Source organism: Muntiacus reevesi, chromosome 5 (genome assembly GCF_963930625.1).
Source record: "Muntiacus reevesi chromosome 5, mMunRee1.1, whole genome shotgun sequence".
NCBI lineage: Eukaryota > Metazoa > Chordata > Mammalia > Artiodactyla > Cervidae > Muntiacus > Muntiacus reevesi.
The window spans coordinates 123,386,157-123,407,278 of record NC_089253.1 but is presented as its reverse complement, the minus strand read 5'-3'; the positions used below and the strand labels follow the sequence as shown (position 1 = coordinate 123,407,278).

The 21,122-nt window shown below is 43.6% G+C and overlaps 1 protein-coding gene across 2 annotated transcripts in view; it reads right to left on the bottom strand.

Annotated features, from left to right (window-relative positions):
* NR5A2 (nuclear receptor subfamily 5 group A member 2) overlaps nt 1-1,048 on the bottom strand; it is a 124,225-nt gene extending 123,177 nt beyond the window's left edge. For both annotated transcript variants that reach the window (XM_065937270.1, XM_065937272.1), the window contains exon 1: nt 985-1,048. In XM_065937270.1, the coding sequence (XP_065793342.1) occupies nt 985-1,048 (64 nt within the window). The remainder of the gene's footprint in view (nt 1-984) is intronic.
* Between the last annotated feature and the right edge of the window lie 20,074 nt (nt 1,049-21,122).

Here is a 21,122-nt window from a genome sequence, read left to right as displayed (position 1 = left end):
TTTTTTGCCATTTCCTCAATTGATATACTTTAGGGTGTAGTTGACCCATAAAAAAGCAATCACTGCGTTCAGTGGAGTCAGCTGGTTATGAAGGGAGAAGGAGGAAAAACCCAGACCTTAGTTTTCCTTCTCAGCAGAGCTGGAACTCAGGCCCTTGCGAATACAGGGTCATTCCAATTCATTCCAAAGCCTAAGAAAGTGCTGCAAGAAAGGGCTTAGGGCCTTCAAAAACTAGTGCGGAGGAATAAAGGCAAGATTTTCCACAGACCAATGACTGCAGATGCCTGGGAGTCTTTTCTTTTTCACCCTTTACGTTTAGGGTTAATTGAAGGTGTTCTTTCTGTAACATTAACGTTTGTGACTTGGCATTGCTTGTTCTTTTTAAAAACGAAAATTAGCTTTGTGTACTTATTCTGTTTATAAAAAGAAGATAGACCCATTATTTTGAAAATCTGTAACCTGTAACTTCTTAACTTAATGATGGTATTATTTGGGGTTTTGGTTTTGTCTTTTGGAACGAAAAACAAAAGTTTTCTGTAGTACCTGCAATGAATGAGATAGACTGTGGTGTGGCTTCAAACTCCAGGGACAGTTGAAAGCATTTGCTAAGGTTGGATCAATGATGACTCCATATGGTTAACTTGTTTCAAGTGGTTCAACTTTTAGTTTATTATTTCTCATTTAAAAGTATCAGAAAATATTAGGGATGAAATGAATATATTGTACATTTTGTTTTCTGGCTGATTTAGGTTGGTGGAATGACATCCAACAACAAAGGCTGTAAGATTATTTGAAATATTCATTTGCCTCTTTAACTTCAGGAAAGATAAATGTGTGATATATACATGGTCTTACATGCTTTTAATAAACACAACTGGAAAAGCAGTGACTTACAATAGTAAATACATCAATGGCATTGAATTACATGTATTAGTGTCATAGCAGGATAATAAATAGATGATAAATAGAGCAACTCCTACTTACCAATAGGTGTAAGTCCGTGCTTTAGAGATTCTTGTAAATCCCCAGTATCCGAATTAGAAGACATTCTTAATGAAATGATAGGCAGTCCTTTGGTTTAAAGCAGGTATCATTGAGTATAAGAAGGAAGTGAAGCTTGTCAAATTTTGTAGCCTTGAGCAGGACACATCAGACTACAATAACCCTGAGTGAAAGTTAAGAAAAAGCAAGGGGAAAAAAAAAAAAGAAACTCCAAGAAACCAGAAAGTTACAAGCAAGTCCTTCCCTGGACTCTGTACTTTTTCCAGCATTAGTGATCTGCCGTAAACCTTGTATCCAGTTTCGTGATGGTTTCTAATCAGAGGAATGGAAACTTTTGATAGGCTTGGACAAATCATGTGACTCCAGGCAGGTTGATAAGAGGACCCTGTTATAAAGTGACAGCAAAAGAGATAAGAACTCTTGGCAGATAATGGCACAGAAATGATTAACTCAGAAGTGGAGAGTTGGTGTGCAGGCAGAGAGTGGAAGGTTGTAAAACTGAGGGGTCAGAAGATCACACTTAGTGGGGAAAACTGCAAACCAGCTTAAATCCACTAACTAAACTTAGGCTTGTGACATACCCCCTGGATGTCATCACCTCTTTGCATAGAGGAGGACAGACCTAGCTCTTCTGACCTCTGTAAATATATTTTAGATGATAACGTGGGCAGACATTCATTCTCCAAGTGATGACTGGGGATATGATTGACACTTCGAAACCCTGCAGGCAGCCTTGCTGAGCTTGTGCTCATTTATCTCTTCTTGTTTTGTCAACCAGCTTTTTTTTTTTTTTAATCGTCCCTGTTCATTAGCTGAGGAGTTAACCTTAGCTTGTTTGTAGATTGGTCAGGTGATTAAAAGGGCAGACTATTTCTTTGCCCCCCAAAAGTAACACTTTATACTTTGAGGTTAATGCTGGCAAATACATATCCCATAATTAAAAAATTTTCATTCTTTCCTTGAATCCATGGGAAAAAAAGGGTTACTCCTCACATGGAAGAGATATTATTCAAATGAACAAGATTCGTTTTAGGCTCTTGTGGAATATGTCTATTGTTTTTCAAAGTAATAAAATCTGGATTCTTAGAACAATGCATGTCTTTTCCTATGTTGTGGAACAGTTAGTCGTTTTCTTGTATGTTTTGATTTTGCTAATGGAGCATTTTTTTTTTTTTTTTTTTTTGCCTAAGGTACCATTTGGAAAACACAGACTGTTTATGTACAGCATTTTCCCCATCAAAATTATATTTTTTTGGATTAAATTTGACTGCATATAATAGAAAAACCAGAAAGGCAGTGGTTTAAATAAGACATTTATTTTTCTTCTATAGAAGAAATTCAGAGGTAGGGATGGTACAGTGCCCCTATGAAGTTACACAGGACCTCACTCCTTCCATTTACTCTATCCTCTGTCTCCTGTCCTCATGTTCCAAAACAGCTGCTAGAGGCCAGCCATCGCTACCAGGAAGCAGTATGGATGACGAGAGAAAACATGTATTCCTTTTTTGGTACATTTGCTCAAAGTCCCATGTAAACACTTTGCTTATATTTCACTAGGCAGAAATTTGACACATATGCACACTTAGCTGCTCCCCTCATAGCTCAGCTGGTAAAGAATCCGCCTGCAATGCAGGAGACCTGGGTTCTATCCCTGGGTTGGGAAGATCCCCTGGAGAGGGGAAAAGCTTACTGCTCCAGTATTCTGGCCTGGAGAATTCGTGTAGTCCATGGGGTTACAAAAAATTCAGACACAACAGAGTGACTTTCACTTTCGCTTTTTCTTTCACACTTAGCTGCAAGGGAGGCTGGAAGTGAAAATTTAGCTGGACAAGTAAATATATATTTCAAGCTACAAAGAGTTGGGTGATTATAATTATCCATGTCAGTTCTTTGTTGCTATTTCTTTAAGCAGCCAGACAATAATGTGGTGCAGTACCAGAAATGTACCTGTGTAAATGTTAAAGGATATATGATCCTATGAAGCATCTATTCTCTTAAAAATTATTAGGACTCCAAAGAGGTTTTGGTTATGTAAATTATATCTATTCATGTTTATTGCATTTGGAAGTAAAATTGAGAAAGTAAAAATTATTAGTTATAGGTATATTAATTTATTGTTATCAAGGTTGTTATGATAACATATTGAAAATTGAAAAGCGCTATTTTCCAAAGCAAAAGAATCTTTAAAAAGTGGCATTTTCAGAAGTCTTTTTAATGTCCAGCTTCATAGAAAGCTGCCTTCTCCCATGCACTTCTGCATTCAGGCTGTAGTAATATATTGTGTTTTTTAATTTCAATCTTCACCAATTAAAAAGACTTACTTGTTTGCTTGTGTTCTGGCCGCACTGGGTCTTGTTTTTGCGCCAGCTTTCTCTAGCTGTGCGGAGTGGGGGCTGCTCTTCTTGGCGGTGTAAGGGCTTCTCTTGCTGAGCGGCACAGGCTCTGGGTGTGCAGACGATGGCTGAGGCCGGTGAGTTTGCTTGCCCTGCGGCATGTAGGGTCTTCAGGGATTGACCCTGTGTCCCCTGTGTCGGCAGGGGGATTCTTAATCACTGGACCCCCAGGGAAGTCCCAGAAGTCTTTATTTTATTTTTAAAAATTATTTACTGGTTAAACTTCTGGCGGTGCCGGGTCTTCGCTGCTGTCTGGGCGTTTTCTGCAGTTGCGGTGCGCGGGCTTCTCGTTGCAGGGCCGTCCCTTGTTGCCGAGGCTGGGCTCTAGGCGCGCGGGCTTCGGTAGTTGTGACACGGGGGCCCGTGGTTGTGGCTCTGGAGCTTGGGTTCAGCAGTTGTGACATATTGGTTGCTCGCAGCACATGGGGTCTTCCCGGACCAGGGATGGAGCCGATGTCCCTTGCATTACAAGGTGGATTCGTAACCACTAGACCACCAGGGAAGCCCTCCAATCCACGTTGATGTCATTGAAAACCACTGTGGACTGTGAGACTTGGGGTCTTGGGTGAGAGACCCATCTTCCATAAATGGAATTTTGGAAGATATATGCAAGTTTCTTCTCTGTGTTTTGTCCTTGACGCCCATTCTTAGTTACAGGTATGACCTGACTCACTATGGAAGACCTCCAATGGTTTGTAATTTAATAGCGTCATGTCATTCTTTGCTTTGGTCCTCTTCTTTTGCGTGTATGGCTATTTAATAAAACATGGGACAATAAGAGAGATTGGATTCCATGCTTTGTTATACACCTCTGATTAGACAGACTTATTTACAAAATATAAAAAAAATACTGAGAGATGATAGTGTTACTGGTTTCCTAATAACTCCCGCTTGAACCTTTAAAAATTACAATTTGCTATTTGCCTGTCTTATTCACGTTCCTGTAGAACTTACTGGCATGCTGAGGAGATGTCGCATTAATGAGTTACTTTGGTCTTTTGAAGCTTATCTAGGAGGCTAATTGACTAGAAATAGACACTCAGAACTTTGTGAGAAATGAACATATTTTTGTGAAAGAAGGCTGGAATAACATTCACATGTGATACAAACAACAGGTGCACGGAACTCAGCCCGAGAGATGGTTAATGAACAATTTAGGTTCCAGCCAGCCTGGGGGAAAAGTGAAAGAGGAATTACAACCTCAATTTTTAGCAATTATTTTTCCCAATCAAGGCACAGCCCGACCATTTCCTTTGGGCAGATGTGGGCATTTAATCACCTTTGCTATCCCACCGAACTCATCAGATACCACCACAGAGCAGACCTGCAGTGACTCCCATGTACAAGGACCCTTGTTTATACTGATAAAACATTATTTGCTAACTGATTTCAGAAAGGATTTGTAAATGATTGACAGATAACTAATGACTCCTGGACATCTTTGCCAAAATCCAGAAAGCATTCAGGAATGCCATCTGAACCCATATTGCATGATGATGTTGAAGCTGGGTTAATGAATCACAGTCGCTGTAAACGTCCTGAATATACTCTTCCGAGACATTATGACATATCCATTAGGAACCGATAGTCTTGTAAAATCGGTTTTTCTGGCCAGCACTGTGCGTGAGCACATCCCAGAAAGTCCTGTGGGTATGTTCATGTTTGGATTTACTAAGAACAAGCACCCTAAATGACTCATCACTCAGCGGGACTGCCTGTTCCAGTTACTGGGAAGTTTGTGTGCTCAGTCCTGTCCAGCTCTTTGCGACCCCATGGACTGTAGCCCCCCAGGCTCCTCTGTCCGTGGGATTCTCCAGGCAAGAATCCTGGATCGGGTTGCCGTTTCCTCCTCCAGGGGATCTTCCCCACCCAGGGATCGAGCCCACATCTCCTGCACTGGCAGGCAGATATTTTACCACTATCACACATACGGCACACACATACACATACCCTGTTGCTCCCTGCGGTATTTTTGCTGGTACCCTTCACTAACAAAGCCACTTGTCACCGATTTCATTTAAGACCCGGGCTAGCACTGGCAGTTAAAAAAAAAAAAAAAATCAGCTTCTTTAACAATCCACAAGCCCCCAATCATATAAGATGATGGGGTGGCGGGTCTGGAGAAGTAATGACTGTGTAAAGATTTCTTTTCATTCTTTTTAATAACTGTGAGAAATGGGGCACCTGGCAGGAAAGATAAGTTATTTTTACACAGTACTATTATGGCCAGGTAAATATTACTCACTTTTTATAGCACTGATAATTAAACAGAGCCTTAGTCAATCTTGCAGCAATTGAAATCTTTCAGACTTGCTTCTCCTGTAGGCTTGTGTTGAGCTCCCCACGTTTATCACAATCTGTGATCTGGGTCTGATGACTTTTGGTTCATATCTTTATTTAGAGTAAATGAAATAAATTCAGTGCCATTTTGTTTCCATTTAAGGCCTTTTGAAACATTTAGGGAAATAAGTAAATTATCTAAACTATTTTTAAAAGAGGGATATGTAGAACATCCAAAATGATTTCTCTAGAAATTACATAGTAATTATTTTCTAAAAGATACGGAGCCACAAATAGATCTCAGGCATTTTTAATTCATGTACCTGAAGGTTGCATGTTACCTGACGTCATCTGATAGACTACATGAGTGAAGTGATCTTTCAAGTAATGAGTGTTCCTCTAGAATGAAATATTCACATGGCTAAATCTTTCGTAGGGCCATACAACTCAATCTTGATTGTGTTGTTCTAATACACACTGTTTATTGTTGTTTTTTTGCCCTCTCAATCCTTTGTGAAATAAGAGAGCATTTAATCAAAAATGGTAAGTGAGGAAGGATTTTAAAATATCAATGGCAATCTACTCCAGTATTTTTGCTTGAAAACAATCCCACGGACAGAGAAGCCCGGCAGACTACAGTCCCTGGGGTTGCAAAGAGTCAGACGTGATTTAGCGGCTGAACACGCGTGCACACACACACACCCGTGTAAGCAGTCCTTAAACGGTTTCTGAACACCCAGCAATCTGTGATTAGTCCAAACATCAATCACCAATCTACTGATAGTAATAAAATAAGGACATAAGTGCACATTACATTTTGGGAAAGGAAAGATAAAACCAAAAAAGAAAGGATTGATTGAAGATATTGGGTTGGCCAAAAGGTTTGTTCTGGTTTTTCTGTAAGGTTTATGGAAAAACCCAAGCGAACTTTTTGGTCAACCCAGTACTTAGAAAGGTTGTCTTATACTGTATGAAATAGAGAAAAACAAAAATGACTTTCAAAGAGACAGGCATACTTTCTACCTGCTATTTTTATTTCCGTGAATCTGACAAGTTATATCCTCAAGCATTATTTATTTAGATACTAAATAAATATTTTTAGATCTTTCCAGTTCTTTTGTATTTCCCAGATAGCCACAAACCATCTTTATCTTTAGCTAATAATTAAGAGAAAAGAGAGTTGATTTTTCAGGTAAATAAAAAATTTGGAATTGTGAGATTTCAATTATTCATTCTCTTTTTCACTAACTTCTATTACCACCCAATAGAATTCCACCAAACTTAATTGTACTGTGCTTAAATTTAGTGTCTTTTTTGGGCCATTATTGTGATCTTGAAGCTTTATTCCAATTAATTGTATTAATATTAGAATATATGTGAGATTTAGAATAGTTGTAACTAGGTATGTGATTTTTTCCTAGTTTTTCAACTTCTCTTTCCTTTTATGTCCTCATGTATCATTTCTCCATTTGTTGAACACATACTATAAGCCAGGTGAAGTGCTTTACACATGTGCTATTGTTTAATCCTAAAACTAATTATTATGAATTAAATGGTTTATGTGCCTGGCACACAACAGTCATTCCATAAATATCCACTAACACTGTTAGTATTGATGGCTAGAAGATTTAAGCTAGGGAAATGCATAGAAATTTAGACATAGAATTGGTAAGGCACAATGTCCTTAAATAATATAAATATATATAAATATCAATAAATCATAAGTGCAGATCCAATTCATCATGTCCTAAACAGAACTCTTCATCTTTCATTTCAAATGCCAAATTCTTTGAGTGAAGGACACCGCCAAACTGCTAAACCGGAAAGTCGAGTAGCTCTGAAAGTCTCCGCCTGATGGGCTTGCCGCGTCCATTCGGTGGCCCCGCCCGGCCCCCCGTTCCCCAGCCTCCCTCCGAGGCGTCCGTCCTCTGGGCCGGCCCTTGCCTGGGCTTCCGACGTCCAGACCGGACAGCCCAGTGGCCTGGAGCCCGAGGGACTCGCGGTCAGGTCCGGGCGCACGTCGGTCACCAGTGTGACCCGTGCTGAGTTCTGTGTTCCCACTGTTTTCTCGGCGTGGGTGCAGCATGGAGCCCAGCTCCTGAGACGGCGGGAAGGGTGAGTGAGAACACACCGCCGGTGCATCTTTTCCACCTCTGATTCCTCTGTCCTCTCCAGATGGTTCTCTGCCTTCGCTCTGGCTTCCTCCAGGCCTTCCCACACTCCTGCTCAACACATTTCTTTTTTAAAAGTGATTAACTATTCTGCTTTAAATTCTTCAGTGGTTTGCCCTACTCTTTAGAATAAAATATTCATACTGTTTATCACACAAGACCCTTTAGGATCTGACCATTTTTTAAAAATGTATTCATTTTTAATTGAAGGATAATTGCTTATTGTACTGTGCTGGTTTCTGCCACACGTCAACATGAATCAGCCATGGGTGTACATATGTCCCCTGACTTTCTTTTTTAACTTCTCTGATCTGTCTTCTCCCCTACCTTCCCGTTCATTCTATACTCTGGCTGTAAAGAACTACTTGTAGTTCCTCAAAACGTCCTAACATTCATGCCTCTGTCTGTTCACTTGCATCTTCATCTGTTTATTTATCCATCCATCCATTTGCTTCACCAGCTGAAATGTGCAGGAGGCTGTAACTGGTCCTGGGGATGAAGAGTAGACCTTGTGAAGTTCGATCTGGTGGAAGAGAGGAAGGAGGAGAGCTGTTATCAGAGTGTAGGGTGCTGGGGGTACCAGGTGTGCCTAATGCATCTTGGGAGGGATGAGAGACAGCATTCCGGAAGTGGGGCTGGAGCATCCCTGACGGCACCTCAGAGTGGGCCAAGTAACCGGGGTTCCTGAGGGGCTGTGGAGGGCTCGGGGTCCTAACCCCGTTCCTCCCGCGCAGATCCTGGCCTGTGTTTAGCGTCCGTCCTGGGAGCATGGAAACATGCAAGCAGAGAGACCGACCACTGGTGGGGGGATAGCTGAATAAATGATAGAATCTCCACTTCATTGGCTATAATGCGGCCATTAAAGAAAAGCTATGCAGAGCCTTCTCAGGAAAGCTTGGAGGAGTCTCGTGAAGATGTATAGTAGATGAGCAAAGGCAAGTCATTTCGTGAGTGGGAGAACCAGGCCAAAGAGAAGAAAAATTAGGGGCGTATGATCACATATGCATTCAAGTAAAACAATCTAGGTACATGTAGATATGTGTACAGAAAAAGAGTTTAAGACAACTTAGAAAATGCAGCCAAGTATGAAGGGAGTCACTGGTATTCAGTCATATCCCACTCTTTGCAACTCCATGGTCTGCAGCAAACCACGCTTCCCTGTCCTTCACCATCTCCCGGAGTTTTACTCAAACTCATGTCCATCGAGTCAATGATGCCATCCAACCATTTCATCCTCTGTTGTCCTCTTCTCCTCCTGCCTCAGTCTTTCCCAGCATCAGGGTCTTTTCCAATGAGTTGGCTCTTTGCCTCAGGTGGCCAAAGTATTGGAGCTTCAGCTTCAGCATCAGTCCTTCCAATGAACATTCAGAGTTGATTTCCTTTAGGATTGACTGGTTTGATCTCCTTGTGGTCCAAGGGCCTCTCAAGAGTCTTCTCCAGCACCACAATTTGAAAACCTCAGTTCTTAAGCACTCAACCTTCTTTATGGCCCAACTCTCACATATATACATGACTACTGAAAAAACCATAGCTTTGGCTAGACAGACTTTTGTCAGCAAAATGATGTCTCTGCTTTTTAATATACTGTCTCGGTTTGTCATCCTTCCAAGGATCTGGAAGGAAAGCTTTGAAATGTTTTCTACTAGTCTTTTCCAGTGTATTTAAGTACTGAAATACAGGCAAAATTGGTGTCATATATATTGTTTTATAGTCTTCCCTTTTAGACATTTACATTATATGATCAATATTTTTCCACCCCAAGTTTCTTTCTAAAACATAGTTTTTAATTTCTGGTTGCTGTTCCTTTAGATGGTTCCTCTGTAACTTTCCATTCTCCTATTGTTGGCCATTCAGAAATAAACCCACAGACATAGAAAACAGACTTATGATTAAGTCTGTGGGAAAGGGTGGGGGGAAGATAAATTGGGAGTTTGAGATTAACATATACACACTACTATATATAAAATGGATAATTATCAAGGACCTACTGCATTGCACAGGGAAGTCTACTAAATATTTTGTAATAGTCTATAAGGAAAAGGAATCTGAAAAAAATGACTATATATTCTGAATCCCTGAGCTATACACCTGAAACCCACAGAACATTGTAAATCACCTATACTTAAAAAAAAAAAAGTGAGGTAAGTGGAGATTCGTGAAGCTAAATTATTTTCCCGGAGTCAATCAGTTCGGCAATGGAGCTGTGATTGGCCCGTTTGTCTGGTCCTGGAGTCTGGACACTCGTCTCTCTGCTTTTCCCCATCCTTTAAGGAGCTCGGACCAGACCTGGCTCCCCTGCTTATCCGGTAAGGTCAAGTGTGTCCTGCCAGTCGCCGTGGTGAATCACACAGCCCGCCCAGCTCTCAGCACTCCTCTCTGTTACAGTCGGGCATGCGGTCGTTGACATTCTCACGGTGCTCCCCGGTGACCTGTGAAGAGACAGGGGCCTCTAATAGGAAGCCAAGTGAGGAAGGTCAGAATGTCCCCCGAGAGATGCCAGAGAGAGCCTGGTCCGCGTGGACCGAGCAGGAGGTACGCCGCGGTCGTGCCCCTGGTCATCCGTAGCCGTGCGGCTTGGCCTGCCTGCGTGGGCACAGCTGTCGTCTCATGGCTCATGAGTCATCAGTGAAAAGTCAAGAAAATTGAGGACGATGAGCAGACAGGACAGGAGATGGCAGGAGATGGGATTTTTCTCAGGGGTGGAAGGGGAGCACAATGTTGGTTCAATTGGCAGGGAGACATTAATAGCAAAATCAAAACCTATTTTATTTTTAAACAGGGATGTGAACCCAGGAACCTTCAACAGTTGAAAAACTAAAGACCAAAACCCTCGAGAATGTATTTTTTAAAATCCCAAACATGTGAGCCTTGAGGAAGACATAGTTGAGATGCCGGAAATGAAAAAATCACTAAGAAAAGAAAAAAGAGAGAGAGACTAGAGCTGAGGGCACCCAGTTTCTACTGCAGGTCAGTCCATTTTGATGGGGGTACTGCAGCAGGAGGCCGAAGGATTGGAGCTTCAGCTTCAGCATCAGTCCTTCCAATGAATAGTCACGGTTGATTTCCTTTAGGATGGACTGGTTGGATCTCCTTGCAGTCCAAGGGACTCTCAAGGGTCTTCAACACCACAGTTCAAAATCATCAATTCTTCAGCACTCAGCCTTCTTTATGGTCCAGCTCTCATATCTGTACATGACTACTGAAAAAACCATAGCTTTGACTTTGTCAGCAAAGGGATGTCTCTGCTTTTTAATACACTAAGTTCATCATAGCTTTCCTTCTAAGGAGCAAGTATCTTTTAATTTTGTGGCTGCAGTCACTGTCTGAAGTGACGGATTAAATCCATCACTGTTTCCACTTTCCCCCATCTGTTTCCCATGAAGTGACGGGACTGGATTCCATGATCTTAGTTTTTTGAATGCTGAGATTTAAGTCAGCCTTTTTACTATCCTGTTTCACCCTCATCAAGAAGCGCTTTAGTTCTTCTTCACTTTTTGCCATTAGAGTGATATCATCTGCATATCTGAGGTTGTTGATATTTCTCCTGGAAATCTTGATTCCAGCTTGTGATTCATGTAGCCTGGCATTTCTCGTGATGTACCCTGCATATAAGTAAAACAAGCAGGGTGACAATATATGGTCTTGATGGATTCCTTTCCCAGTTTGGAACCGGTCCACTATTCCATGTCCGGTTCTTCACCTTCATACAGGTTTCACAGGAGGCAGGTAAGGTGGTCTTCCCATCTCTTTAAGAATTTTCCACACTTTGTTGTGATCCACACAGTCAAAGGCTTTAAGTGTAGTCAGTGAGGCAGAAGTAGATATATTTGGGGAAAATTTTTTTTGGGGAAAATTTCTATGATCCAGTCTGCTGCTGCTGAGTCACTTCAGTTGTGTCCGACTCTGTGTGACCCCATAGACGGCAGCCCACCAGGCTCCTCTGTCCCTGGGATTCTCCAACCAAGAACACTGGAGTGGGTTGCCATTTCCTTCTCTGATGATCTAGTCAGATGTTGGCAATTTGATCTCTGGTTCCTCTGCTTTTCTTAATCCTGCTTGAACATCTGGAAGTTCTCAGTTCATGTACTGCTGAAGCCTAGCTTGAAGGATATTGAGCATTACCTTGCTAGCTCAGTCTGTTTTTCCTTTCTTTTTTTTTTTTTTTTTAATTAGATGTAAATCGAATTAAGCAGCCTAAAAATGCAGCGTACTTACTGTTGGATGCCAATTTGTATTCTTTTCTCAAAATGGAAACTTTCTGCTGTGTTGCTGTTTGCCTTCCAGTTGACCTGTGTGGATATTCACAGTGCTGGGTATCGGGTCTGTGTGGTTTCAGGTCTGTGTGGACGCTGCCTCCTCCTTCTCTTCTCCCGTGTTCCATCTCTCTCCCCTTTCTTCTTTGCTTGCTCACTCACTCAGTCACAGAAATACCTCTCTCAGTGACTCACCTCAGTATGAGCGCCAGAACTGATCACTGGACAATATTTCTAAAAAACCAGAACAACAACGAGAGCCGTCCTGCGTTCACACCTCACCCCCCTCCCCTGGTTATTCTGTCCACGCCGTGGGCATTATCTAGACTGTCTGGCTGGACGCCCAGCCGCTACAGAAAGTGCCAGCAACTGGGCTGACTTTGTTCCTAAGTTCCATCATCCATTCTTCAGTATTATCAAAATCAAGTCGGTAGGCAGTCCTGAGAGCTGTCAGGGTCCTCCCAGAGCTGTCCTGGGCGTTGTGGGGGACGCAGAGGGCAGAATAACAGAGCAGCGGCCTTCGGACCCGAAGGAGCGTCACAGACTCGTTCCTTACTCATGTTTGGCGTGTTATTAGATCACAGTGTCCGCTGCGTGTCTGCTGGGAGAGTACATTCCTAGTACCAAGCGGGAAAGAGGGTGCTCATTTGCAGTGAGCTGGGGGGGGGGGGTGTGTGTGCGTGTGCGTGCGTGTGTGTGTGTGTGTGTGTGTGTGTGTGTGTGTGTGCGCGCGCGCGAGCCCAGAGGCAGTGACGTGCTGGAGGCCAGTGGCTTCCGTGTGCTGTGCTAGATGACCCTGGGCAAGCTCCTCTGTCTTGACACTTCAATTTCTTCATCTATAAAAGAAGGGTTGTACTTACGTCCTAAAGTTGTTGTGAGGGTTAAATGGGCTAATTACATAAAAAAAGCAGCCCACAGTAACAATGGATTTCGGTTATTACTTTGTCCCCATTGTTTGCAAACCACTCAGATCTTCCAAAGTGGATCTGAGTTGACTAGAACTGGAAAATGATTGACTATTGATTGGAATTGATTCGAACAATCACTGATTCATCTTAAACCTACATGTAAATTAATTACAAGAAAAACCCGTAATATCTTCTTGGGACAAATACTAGGAAATGTCACTGTGATTGGTGAAAGCTGCTTTCTGGACCTTCTGATATCAAAGTCGATATGGCAAAAATGGAATATGGAAATCAGTCTGGTGAAGTGGGGCAGTGTACACGCAGATTTTTTTCGTCGTTGGAGAGGGGAGGGGTGTGTCACTGATTTTGCTGACCTGGCCTCAGCTTGTGAGAAGTTGGTGAAGTTGCAAAACACAGGTGGCATATTTGTGTTATATTTTCTATAGAAAGTACCCGTCCACTCATTGTTTGACAAATGAAGGCATGGGAGGTTTGCTTAAGTTTCAAAACGAAAGGCAAAACACGAAAAATGGAGAGCCTCCACTTGTGGTCCAGTATGTTAAGAATCCACCTTTCAGAGCAGGGGACGCGAGTTCTATCCCTGGTCAGGGAACTAAGCTCTCACGTGCCGAGGCGCAGTTAAGCCCGCCCAGTGCAACTAAGACGCGACACATCCAGAAACAAACAAACAGCAGAAAAATTGAGAAATGCTTGCATGGGTGAAACGAGTTAGGTAATTTAATTTCTTTTTTCTTTAAGAATGGGTTTCCAAACAATTTGATAGCAAATTATGTATATTTGGTTTTATCTTATTTGACATCAGTAGAAGTATTATCTTAAGCTGGCCCAATTTAGCAACCTACAACACTTTGTACTCTTTGTTAAGCCTCAGCTGGATTACTGTCATTGTTCTAGAAGGAGTTTGGACAGTTTTGACTGACTGCAAGGATCTGTCTCAGTCCTAAAATCACTAAGAAACACAAAAGACCGATTGTGTTGATAACTTTTGAAGTTTTATATGAGCTGCATTGTTAACTCCTCCTAAATGTTTTATCAGGTCATTTCAAATGTGCAGTTTCTTAAAAAGATAGAGTTCAAAACCATTGCTGAATGCTGATTTAAATGTCTAAAGAACTTTAATTAAATTCACAATAAACCTGTGAATCTGAAAGCAGATTTTTTTTTGTTATACCCAAACACTGGGGAACTGGATTTCAAGAGCTTCAATTTGTATTTTTTTGTGATAATGTGTTTTTTTTTTTAATTTTAATTCAGCTCTAGTTACCTCATCTGTACAAACTGGTTACAGTTAAAAATCTGTCTCAGACCCTGAAAGGGGTGAGGGAGATGATTCCAGAGCCTTTGGGCAACTTTAGTTACTTTTTTGTATTCAGCATAGAAGTTACACTTTATTACTTTAGGGAATTTTCTTTACAGCTTTTGTAATCTATAATCTACATTTAATATTTTATTCTCCTTGGCTTAGTTTAAAATATAATTCCATAGCTAGAGACACATGTGTGCACGTGTGTGTGTATGTATTAAAAAACCAAAATACTATCTTGGAATTTTAAAATCTTATCACTTTGAAAGCTCATTGTTCAATTGCTAAATCGTGTCCCACTCTCTGTGACCCCATAGACTGCAGCACTCCAGACTTCCCTGTCCTTCACTATCTCCCAGAGTTTGCTCAGATTCATGTCCATCGCGTCGGTGATGCCATCCAACCATCTCATCCTCTGCTGCCCTCTTCTCTCACCTTCAATCTTTCCCAGCATCAGGGTCTTTTCCAACGAGTCAGTTCTTCGAGTCAGGTGGTCAAAATATTGGAGCTTCAGCTTCAGCATCAGTCCTTCCCGTGAATATCCAGGATTGATTTCCTCTAGGACTGACTGGTTTGATCTCCTTGCAGTCCAAGGGCCTCAGTCTTCTCCAGCACCGCAGTTTGAAAGCATCAATTCTTCGATGCTCAGCTAGCTAGTATTTGATTTTATTTAATTTTGAAATTGAAATACAGTTAATTTATAGTGTTGTGTTAGCTTCAAGTGTACAGCTAAGTGACTCAGTTATATATATGTATTATAGCTCTTCTTTTTCAGATTCTTTTTCCACTATAGATTATTACAAGGTATTGAGTAGAATTCCCTGTGCTATACAGTAGATCCTTGTTGATTATCTATTTTATATGTAGTTCTCTGTATATGTTCAGGACTATATATGTTAATTCCAAACTCCTTCCCTCCTCCCCCTTTGGTCACATAAATTTGTTTTCTATGTCTGTGCGTCTGTTTGTGTCATTTTTTCAGATTCCACAGATAAGGCGATAACAAATGATATAGTCTTTATTATCATTGCTTTTCTATTTTGAATAGTGGAATGTAAACCTCACGATGTCACTTGGGATGACTTTCCATTTGGCGTGTGTGTATGTATATATTATGCTTCTTTCTGAGGTGTGTTCTGGGAAGCCTGGAGGGTGTCTGTAGATCGCCAAGAGTTTTACACTTCTGTTCCATTCACTGCCCTCTGCACCAGGAGGGAAGCGTGAACAGTGTCACCTCCACGGAGTGAAGGCCAGAACTGCACGTCAGTGGTGGGGCGGGGACTGCAGGTGGGGACCCCGGTGGGGGGAGGCCCTGCCCAGCACCCCGTCTGTCCCGGGAGACACGGCTCGCGGGGGGCCGCCTCCCTGAGAACCTGGCCGCGATGCCAGCTGCAGGTTTACCTTAGAAACCCGGTCACGTGAACGCCCTTCCCTCGTTTCACACCTGAAAACCGGTGAATGTCGGTCCTCTCCTACCTCCTGTCCTAAAACAAACAACCTGTTTTGTTTGTTCATTTTTGATTTTTAGGGGAAAGGAGTTTGGTTTGGTATTTTGCTAAGCTAGTTAATTCCTGTTTTCGTGTAGTCAGGAACCAGTCAGTGAGAAAAAGAAAATGTAAGTGCTAAATCCAAATATACTACTTCCGTACTCTGAGATATCTGCTTTCTGGTTCCCTTGGCTCTGAAAGTCCAGAAGGATGATTCTTCCTGTAAGTAATTGTGAACGCAGACCTCTTTCGTACCTTATACAATGCCCACATCCGATTTTTATCCTTCACTTGCCTGCATTTTATAAATCTTAAACGTGATTGTTAGAATGGACCCAAATATAGTCTTTTTTTAAAAAAAAGTGTTTCCTGATGTATTTATTTGGCTGTGCTGGGTCTTAGCTGCCGCAGTCGGTATCTTTAGTTGCGACATGCGCGATCTTAGTTGTGGCATGAGAGATCTGTCTCCGTGACCAGGGATGGAACCCGGGCCCCCTGCATCGGGAGCTTGGCGGCTTAGCTGCTGGACCCCCAGGAAAGCCGCCCCCTCTCCATGTGTCTTTTCATTAATCCTCCACGGTTTCCGCCTGCATTTCCTTTATCTGTTTGAATCTAAATGTTGCTTTATAATCTGCTACATGCTCTGCACCTTTACTCTGAAGTCCCCGACCTGCTGAGTTTATCCCAGCGGAGCCTGCAGAGCTGCTCTCTGAATGCGCAGGACTGGGCACCTTTGGAATGACGCTCGCTGACGTGATGAGAAGGGCAAGGAGACGGCTCACGGTCACATGGAGACAAAATGGATTGTGATAAGAGCCAGCATCGTATTACCTGTGGACTTCAGAAGCTCTGCAGAGCTGGCACTGGGAGACTTGAGATGTGACTTACTGCTCAGAAGTGATCTTCTTCCCTGAATTATTCTCCAGGGGCCTTTCTTGCATGTTACTCATTTGCCCTGTCCGCGTTTGGCCTTTACCATAGCAAGCGGAGAGACTGAAGGGAACAGACATAGTCAAAGTGAAAAGGAGCTTTTCTGCTTGCGGTCAGGGGCAGGATGGGTGGGTCTTGTTCTCCAGAAATCTCTCCATCCTTGGCACAGTCGCCGATGGGGAGACATCTCTGGGTCACCCACACCGGAACCCACGAGAGGAAAGATGAGAATCTTGAGTGGAACTGAGGGGTTTTGCCCCGAGAGAGTGAGTCCTGGTGGTTGAGCCAGGAAGGCTGTTTTTTTTGTTTTTTTTTTTTTCAGCTTCCAGTTTTAATTTGGGGCAAGGTTTGGGGCTACAGGCACAATGAGAGCTGTCTGCCAGACTTTTTAAAAATCAATCGGACACATTGTTTGTTCCCCTGGGTTTGATAGACATGTTGTAACAAGGTCCTGAACTGCTCCTCTCTTTATGTACCCTCTGTCTAAAGGCTTGCTACTACTGTGACCTGTATTCATGGGACCACAAACAATGGGTTTAACCATTAACTTTCAAACCAGCTCTAAATGAATTCTTTTATAAGATGAGAATTATACGGGCTTCCACTGGTTGCTCAGAGGAAAAAAGAAAAGGATTCAGGTTGAACTAGATTATTAAGGACTTGGGAATTGATGGCAAGGATGCCCCTGGACCAGACAGGTAACTCGCCTGGACCTGACCATGTCAGATAACGCTGTTTAGCTGACATTCCCACACCCCTGAAAACCATAAGGTATTCTAAAATTGGTCTTTCTGACAATAAAATAAATTGTGGCAGTATCTAGGTTCACTGAATTAAACCTGGCCATCCATGTGAATACTTAGTGTCCACTGAGGCACAATTTAATGTCAGGTGTCTGTTTCAGGGCCCTTCCTGGTGAGACTTGGGCAAGTTCCCAACTACAAAGGATTCATTGTTTTCTCAAATGATAGGAAAAAAACACTGAAATCCTGCCCTCTCCAATTCATAGTTTTCTGTATGAATTTTTTCATCTATTTTTAATTGAGCAGCAATCCAAATAAAGGGTGGATTTCAGAAAACTATACCACCCAATAGTGTCTGATGTTTCAGGTGAGAAAAAAGGACCATCCCACTGAGGTGGGGAAACCAACCTTATATGCATGGCTCGTGAAATACCATCAGAAACAGGAGCCCCTCTGGGGATCTCCCAAAGTGTCTATGTTTTTGCTTTTTCAGTGGGGTGTAATTTGCAGGATCCATTGGACTTTGTCGTGTAGGATTTTCTTCCCCTACAACATTAGAAAAGACTTTTTTCTGTCCTTCTAGTAGATTAATTATTTTTCAGAATCTATCTTGGGGCTGCTTTAACCTACTGGCCCCAATTTTCGGATGGGCTGAGCACAGTGCAGGAGTCAGCAAGAGCCGCCTCTGGTTCCAGCCCCCGGTTCACCCTCGGAGTCACGAAGCGGTTCCCGAGTAACTGCTTTAGAGTCAGTTCTCTGATCCACAAACATACAGGCCGCTTTTGATGAAAGTACTTAATCTGCTTCATCAATGCTTTGACAAATTCGTTGTATATGCTCTCATTTAGCAACTCATTATATAATGTGCCAGGTTTCTCAAGGTACACAGCGGGTGCTCAATGAATGTTCGCTGTCCTCAGGCCCTGGAGACAGTAGGCATCGGTGTAAAAGCCCGATGGGAAGTAAGGACATGTGTGATCACAGCCGTGCGTTCATGTCTGATTCCTTTCCTGAGACCGCCGGAGACTGAGCAGCCTCTGTGAGTGCACTGGGGTTATCTCTGTGTTCAGTGCTGTCAGGGCCCAAGATGAAGTGGACGTGACCACTTTTGCATCGAAGAGCTTGGGTTTATTCGGGGGGGAAGGCTCCTGGGAGACCCACACGCGTGAGGGAGAGAGAAGAGGGGAGGGGGGCAGAGGGCAGGAGTCCGGCCTCAGGAGGAGAACACAGGTTCCATGAAACAGAGGCAAATGGTGAGAACGGCGGACGCTGTTCTTACTGTGTTTGCAAACCCACTGCAGCAGCTGCATGGCTGTGAGCTGCTATTCCTGTGTGTGTCTGTCACGTTTCACTTTATGGAGTTAAGCTGAGCAATGAGAACGGGTTTTTTTTTCCCCTACCCTTTAATTGGGGTGTTTAGACTCTTTATATGTATTATTGCTATTGATATGGTTAGATTTAAACCTGTCATCTTTCTGTTTATTTGTCTCATCTGAGTTTTATTTAAAAAAACTTTTTGTTTGTACAGCTTCCCTTGTGGATCAGCTCATAAAGAATCCACCTGCAATTCAGGAGACCTGGGTTCGATCCCTGAGTTGGGAAGATGCCCTGGAGAAGGGAAAGGCTACCCACTCCAGTATTCTGGCCTGGAGAATTCCTTGGACTGTATAGTCCATGGGGTCGCAGAGTCGGACACGACTGAGCAACTTTCACTTTCACAGCCGATGAACAGTGTTGGGACGGTTTCAAGTGAACGGCACAGGGACTCGGCCATACTTATCCATGTGTCCCTTCTCCCCCAGACTCCTCTCCCATCCAGGCTGCCACACAACGTTGAGCAGAGTTCTGTGTGAAGAGCTTGGGTTTTTGAGTCATACTGATCTGGGTTTAAATCCTGACTCTGTTCCTTGCTGCCTGATTTTGGGCCAATTTCTCAACATGCTTGAACTTCTGTTTCCTCATCTGTAGAATGGGGCGGGCATGCAGAATTTAAGATGGGTGAGGATGGGTGTGTTTAAAGCCCCGGCACAGGGGCTCTCATCAGAACTCTCGCTAGGGCTAGTTGCTGTCATTGATAGCGGAGCTTATAGATTCTGGCGGGCCTTTCTGGCTGAGATGTGATCGGTGAATCTGTACACCCTGCGGAGTTGCCAGAGAAGAGAACGTGATGTGCTCATCCTCTTTTCTTCTGTAGTCGCCTCTGACTCTTTGCAGCCCTGTGTGTCCCGCCAGGCTCCTCTGTCCGTGGGATTCTCCAGGCGCGCATCCTGGAGCGGTTGCCATTCTCTCCTCCAGGGGGTCGTCCCGACCCCGGGATCCAACCCGAGTCTGTTATGTCTCCGGCACTGTCAGGCGGGGTCTTTACCACTAGTGCCACCGTCCCCTCTCCCTTTGGCGACTTTTAAGAAGGGGAGTAAGATCTAGAAGTTTGTAACCCCTATGGAAAGTGAATATCGTCACTTTACTGATGGCTCAGTGGTAAAGAACCCGCCTGCCAATGCAAGAGCCACAGGAGACGCGGGTTCAATCCCTGGGTCAGGGAGATTCCCCTGGAGGAGGGAATGGCAACCCACTCCACAATTCCTGCCTGGAGAATCCTCATGGACAGAGGAGCCTGGTGGGCTACAGTCCACAGGGTCACAAAGAGTACGACTGATCACATATCATGTCCAATTGATTCCTTAGATGACTGTTTTTGACATACCTAACAGTGAGTTCTGTTCTCATTTCTCTCTTCTTCCTGCTTTAGTCTAAACTCAGTAAATAAATAGCACATCAACTGAAACCAAGTGCTGTGATCTCGCCCTTCCGTGGACACACAGGCCTCTGTCCTGGAGATGTAGCGACTTTGGCTGCAGAGTCTGAGACGGTCACCTCCGCAGGTCAGAGCCCGCCAGCTCCACGCTGAGCTCCTGGATTGACCGGCTGTCCCACGGAGGCCTCGGGGTGTGGTTCTTGCTGTTTAACTCTTTCTGCTCTGCCCTTCCTGGCTGGCGGCTGCAGTTAGGACGGCGGGCGTAGAGAACATTTCCAGCCTCCCAGGGAGCTCAGGGGGACGCTGTGCTGCTTCCGCCCCTTAGGGGCAACCGAGCTGACATGTCAAACGATGGACTGCTTTCACCTTCACACTTAATATGATAGCCAACATCGTATAGTAGAGGAATGGATAAATTCTGACGACAAAGATGGAAGAAGATGCCAGAAGAAGGGATCAGAATCAAGCTACCGCGCTGTGAACACTGGCACGTGTCGGGGATCAATGCATTGGATCACGTATATATCATGCTCACGTTAAGGATCCCAAAGTGGACTCACGTCTGGTGAGAACGGTTCTTCCGGTACCAGGAGAGCTAACACATGATGGTCTTGGTTGCACTGTTGAGCGCCGCTGTCCTAGAAATTCACCAGCAGCATCTGGGAGGCTGGAGATATTGTTGCTTATGCTGCTGCTGAGTCGGACGCAGCCGGGCGGCTGAACGCACGTCCCCACACACGTATTGTTGCTGCCATTTTTGTTCTCAGGGGACTCCAGAGGGCAGCTGTCTACCGTGTGGTCTCAGACGCAGCCTGTCTTCCCTTGGAGCAAATTGAAAGGGTTTCCCCATGGACTTCGCTGGTGGTACAGTGGATG